Source organism: Miscanthus floridulus, chromosome 18 (assembly GCF_019320115.1).
Source record: "Miscanthus floridulus cultivar M001 chromosome 18, ASM1932011v1, whole genome shotgun sequence".
Lineage (NCBI taxonomy): Eukaryota > Viridiplantae > Streptophyta > Magnoliopsida > Poales > Poaceae > Miscanthus > Miscanthus floridulus.
Window position 1 is genome coordinate 5,148,569 of NC_089597.1, and position 5,005 is coordinate 5,153,573.

Consider the following 5,005-nt stretch of genomic DNA (forward strand, 5'->3'; position numbering starts at 1 on the left):
AGGTGTGCAAGTTGCTACTAGCCGCGGTTGCAAGCATATGAATAGGTGTTTTTTAGGACAACGGAAGCAAAGATGGATAAGAAGGAAGTGGGCAAGGCCAATGCTAAAGTGGAGATATGTTTGCAATTTAAAAATTTTATTGTGAATTTGACATAAAGTGAATTATCATTTGTTAGTTATGTATAAAATCCTTGTTATACCTCAATTTTGTTTCGTCCTCCGCCATTGCAGGGAGTTGCCTTACAGCTGGCAAAAGTTGCGTCGATAGATCTTTAGGGGGTGTTTAGTTCGCGAAATGAAAATTTTTGGATGTCACATCGGATGTTTCGGAGATGTCGGAAGGGGTTTTCGGATACTAATAAAAAAACTAATTACATAGCTCGCCTGGAAACTGCGAGACGAATTTATTAAGCCTAATTAATCCATCATTAGAGCATGTTAGGTACTGTAGCACTTATGGCTAATCATGGACTAATTAGTCTTAAAACATTCGTCTCGCGATTTCCAATCAAACTGTGCAGTTAGTTTTTTTTCGTCTATATTTAATACTCCATGCATTTGCCGCAAAATTCGATGTGATAGTTTGGGGTGAAAATTTTTGGGAACTAAACCAGGCCTTAGTGCAAGCTTTCAGCAGATGGAAAAAAGCAAGGAAAGCACAAATAAATGGAACCCAATACCAAAGATAAAAGCGAGGAGAGAGAATAAAACAAAGACTAGCTCATCAGGTCGTGATGAACAAGTGGAGCCAATCATGCGACTGAAAATGCGAAGAGCTATCTGTATGTGTCACATTCTGTCACATCGATCCATCACCCCGACCGATCGGTTCCATCTCATTCTCAGCGCATGCACTTGATACTCAAGCAGGACTGCAGGAGTGTATGCATGTTAAACTAACTTGGCATACACGCGATGCCATATTCGCCGACAACGGTAGCCTCGCAGTACTGGACACTCCCTATATGATGGGCGAGTGCAGAGGCTAGCTCCAGCGCCCAACTATAACCAATGCAATGCAAACGAGCTAGAGCAAGGTAGGGCTACGATCCCTGAACGGAACTAACACTCGAGCTTGTAGAACTGGTACGACGCTTGCATTGCATGCAACGATGAGCCACATCATGAGTACTCCGACGTGCCCAGACACCATTAACACGTACATCACCAACCTCACGGCATCCTACACCGACAAGAGCAACGAGCCCAACATGGTGGCAGCCTCTGTCATCATGTTCGCCCTCGCCGGGCTCTTCTTCAACCTCAACCTCTTCAGCGGCATCTCCGACATCAGCTCCATCCTCGACCCCAAAGTCCGGCTCTTCCTCTCCTCGGCGCTCTCCCTCTTCCTCCCCGTCATGTCCTACCTCTTCTCGGAAGCCAAGAACAACCATGCCGGCCAGCACTACACCACCACCGTGGGTACTGGCCACGTTGCTGACCTCTCCCTGAGGGCCGGCCTCATCCTGGCATGGATGCTCCTGGTGGAGCTCCTGCGCAAGAAGGTGGACGAGATCCGCATGCGCGGCTACTCCGGCACCATCCAGCGCGCCGGCCGCGTCGTTTGGCTGGGAAGCCTCGTCTTCTTCAACATCAGGAGCACCGGCCGGAAGGCGGTGTTCGCCATCCTCTGGATCCTCTGCGCCACCCGGGTGCTGCAGAGGATCGCCTTCACGGAGTTCGGGAAGCGGTCCTACGCCCATGGCAAGAACGCCCGCCTCCTCAGCTCGTACATGGCCCAGATCCTGGAACAGGAGGAGCCTCGAGCTTCTGTCCAGGGTGATATGGATGCTGGGGACGAGGTGTTGAAGAGGTGCAACTACATTGTGATGGGAGAAGAGAAGCTGGCGGATATCAAGCCCACTGCAGATGGCTACAAGCTGGACAAGAAGGCCAGCTCCTCAGGCTATGACGGCGGCGGCGTCGTCAAATGGATCAGAAAAAATGATAGCGGCATCGTCACTGTCGGTAAAGTCTGGGAGCTCGACGACAGGGACAAGTTCTTCACCTCCCAAGAGCAGATCCAACGCCTGAAGAGGATCTGCCTCTCGTTCGCTCTCTTCAAGCTGCTGCGCCGAAGGTTTGAGCACCTGCCGGCGGTGAGCAAACAAGAAGAGGACAACTCCCGGGACCTCCTCCTGAAAGGCCTCTACAACAATGGCGAAACCTGCTCAGCCGAAGCAATGTTCCAGGTCATGAACGACGAGATCAACTTCCTTAGTGAGTACTACCACTCTGTTGTCCCTGTTGTCCTTGCAAGCCCCTTCTTCCTCTTCCTCAACTACTTCCTCCTCAACATAGTCGTCGCCGTCCTATGCGTCATGACCGTCATTCTCTGCGCCAACGGTGACGTCAGCTACGCGTTCCAGAGCATAGCCACAGATAACTACACCTTGAAATCTGGGGTATTCAAGATAGCCATCTGCCTTCTGCGCAGTGTCACCACACCTTCAGCATTCTTCTCCATCGTAGACCTCTCCATCACCATCCTTCTGTTCATCATCTACTTCTACGAGGAGATATGGGAGTTCTTCGTCTTCCTGCTCTCCAACTGGTTCATGGTGTCCATGCTCTACAACTACACCTCCAAACCACGCTGGCTGAGGAACACCACCTTCCGGGGCACCATGTTCTGGGTGGGCTTCAGCATCATCATGTGGCTGCGGAGCAAGATGAGCCACCCCAGCCTAACCCTCAAGCAGTTCTCCGTCCTGAATGTCCGCTGGCCGCTCAAGCTGCCACTGTTTGCCGCGTTCACCGGCTTAGCGGTGCAAAAAAGGCTAGTGCCGAACAGTGTGAAGAAATCCATCATGGACTACCTGGTGGAACATGGGCGTGGTACTCCAAACTATGATCTTGACCGTGGCAGGTCCGCGCTGCGGAGGAACGGCCTCTTGGACACGCTGTCGTGGGCATGCCAGAGCGACAGCATCGCCGAGGTCATCCTCACATGGCACATCGCCACCAGCATCATGGAGGTGGAGCGCCGCCCGCAGACGACAAGCAGCGCCACGGAAGGAACAACCTTCAGCAGGGTGGCCATTACGCTGTCCAAGTACTGTGCCTACCTGGTGGCCTTCCACCCGGAGCTACTGCCGGAGAATCCGGAGAAGGTGGAGCTCGTCTTCGAGGAGATGAAGGAGGAGCTCAAGGCCATGATCAGCTGTCGGGAGTACTACTTCTCACTGCAATGGGCGCGGGTCCGGAAGCTCGTTGACGGCCCGACGCTGACCCCCAGTGATGAATGCAGCAAAGTTGTGCGTGACGGCGTGAAGCTAGGCAAGTTTCTGATGACAGACGAAGCAGCTGCTAATAACAGGTGGATGGTGTTGGCGGATGTGTGGACGGAGCTCATCATCTACCTGGCGCCGTCGAGCGAGGAGGAGCGTGTGATGGGGCATGAGGGCGCCCTGGTGCAAGGAAGCGAGTTCATCACCGTGCTCTGGGCGCTCACCACCCACATCGGCGTGTCCAGGCCGCCGCCGGCCAACAGGACGCCATGTTGATGATCTCCAAGGATGAGGGGCCAACAGGCCTAGCTGTGTGTTTGCCCATGCCATTTCCATACGTGCTTTATTTGCCTTCTATTTCCAGCTTCCTTGATATTGTTGTTCGGCTTGCATGCGTGTGTGTTTTTTTTGTTTTTTCGTGTTCTTTTCCAGAAAGTCTGGTTATTTGATTGATTTGATTTATTCATCACCTCCTTTCAGTTTCAGGGATGAAAGCTTGTATCAGCAGTGTATATATATTATGAGTATCCCACTCTACATACTATTAAAATGTGATTGCTTAATGAACTACCACCCTCTGTCCTAAATTATAGATTGTTGGCTTTTCTAAGTACATAAGTTTTGCTATGCACTTAGATATACGATATATCTAGATACATAATATAATGTACTCCCTCCGTTCCAAATTATAAGCCTTTTTTATTGTTTTGGTACATCTATTTTGCTATACATCTAGATATAATAACATGTCTAGATACATAACAAAATGGATGAACTAAAAAAGTCAAAGCGACTTATAATTTGAAACGGAGAGAGTATATTTAAAAAAATCAAAATGACCTATAAATTGGAAAGGAGGGAGCAATTCTCAATATGTCTTTATATTATTGTTATTATTACTATTATTATTATTTTGGTGGGAGTTATGTTACAACTCCGATCCTATACCCGACTCATATTCAAGAAGGGGAGGATGATGAGGATATGGCACCTTCGGATACGAACAATGATTATAAGGTGCGCTCGTTCCTACATTTGCATAGTGGCTTTGGTTATAATTCACTTGGTTCCACATGTACATGTCACTATTTGATTGTAGATTCAAATGTGTTTCATAATGGAAGTTCATCAAAGTTGAACTTTCGGTTCGTCGGCAGCCCGACAGTGCCTCATTGGGAAGGCCATAACTCATCCATCCAGAGTGCGATCGAGGTCAATGAGCGCTTGATGGAAAGCTTGTTTGATAAGCTTTCAAATAGATCTGGTTCCATCTCAATATCACATCGGCAAGGCCTCTAAATCACCAATATATTCTGTCGCTATTTCTGACGGGAGCTACACTGTCGTCATGGGCTTGTTAGACATCCTTGGGACCCAGGCCCAAGTTGGAGCACGCCCCAAGAAGATGGAGAACACCTAAGAGATGGCCTTGGACGTCCTCCTCCTTGGCCACCACCTTAGGAGGCCAGCAAGGACGTCCAAGCCAAGCCAGAGGCCCAGTCCAATCCGAGTTCGAGTCTGCCTCGGCCATCAGGACCAGTCTGCAATAAAACGGACGCCCAGGACGCATCCGAACTCCGTTTTTTATGATCCACATATGGATGGAAAGATAATTTCATAAGGAAACCAATGGAAGTGGTCACACATCAAAATTCCATCAGAATCAATGGGAATCGTCGAAACAAGTTGACGTCCAGAATCTGTCACGGCGCTGCGTCGTTGTCTTTTGGGCCGTTGGGCCTTGTAACGTGTTGGGACACCTTTAGGACGTGAAG

At 49.5% G+C, this 5,005-nt stretch overlaps 1 protein-coding gene across 1 annotated transcript; it reads left to right on the plus strand.

Moving 5' to 3' along the window:
* Positions 1-1,019: 1,019 nt before the first annotated feature.
* LOC136522256 (uncharacterized) lies at positions 1,020-4,312 on the plus strand. The gene is made up of 2 exons (XM_066516074.1): positions 1,020-3,754; positions 4,195-4,312. Exon 1 carries the CDS (start codon positions 1,113-1,115, stop codon positions 3,504-3,506), a length of 2,394 nt encoding a protein of 797 aa, XP_066372171.1. The 5' UTR covers positions 1,020-1,112; the 3' UTR covers positions 3,507-3,754; positions 4,195-4,312.
* The last annotated feature ends 693 nt before the right edge of the window (positions 4,313-5,005 follow it).

Excerpts from the sequence above, each read along its gene's own strand:
- LOC136522256 (XM_066516074.1), top strand. The coding sequence starts at position 1,113 with ATGAGCCACATCATGAGTACTCCGACGTGCCCAGACACCATTAACACG.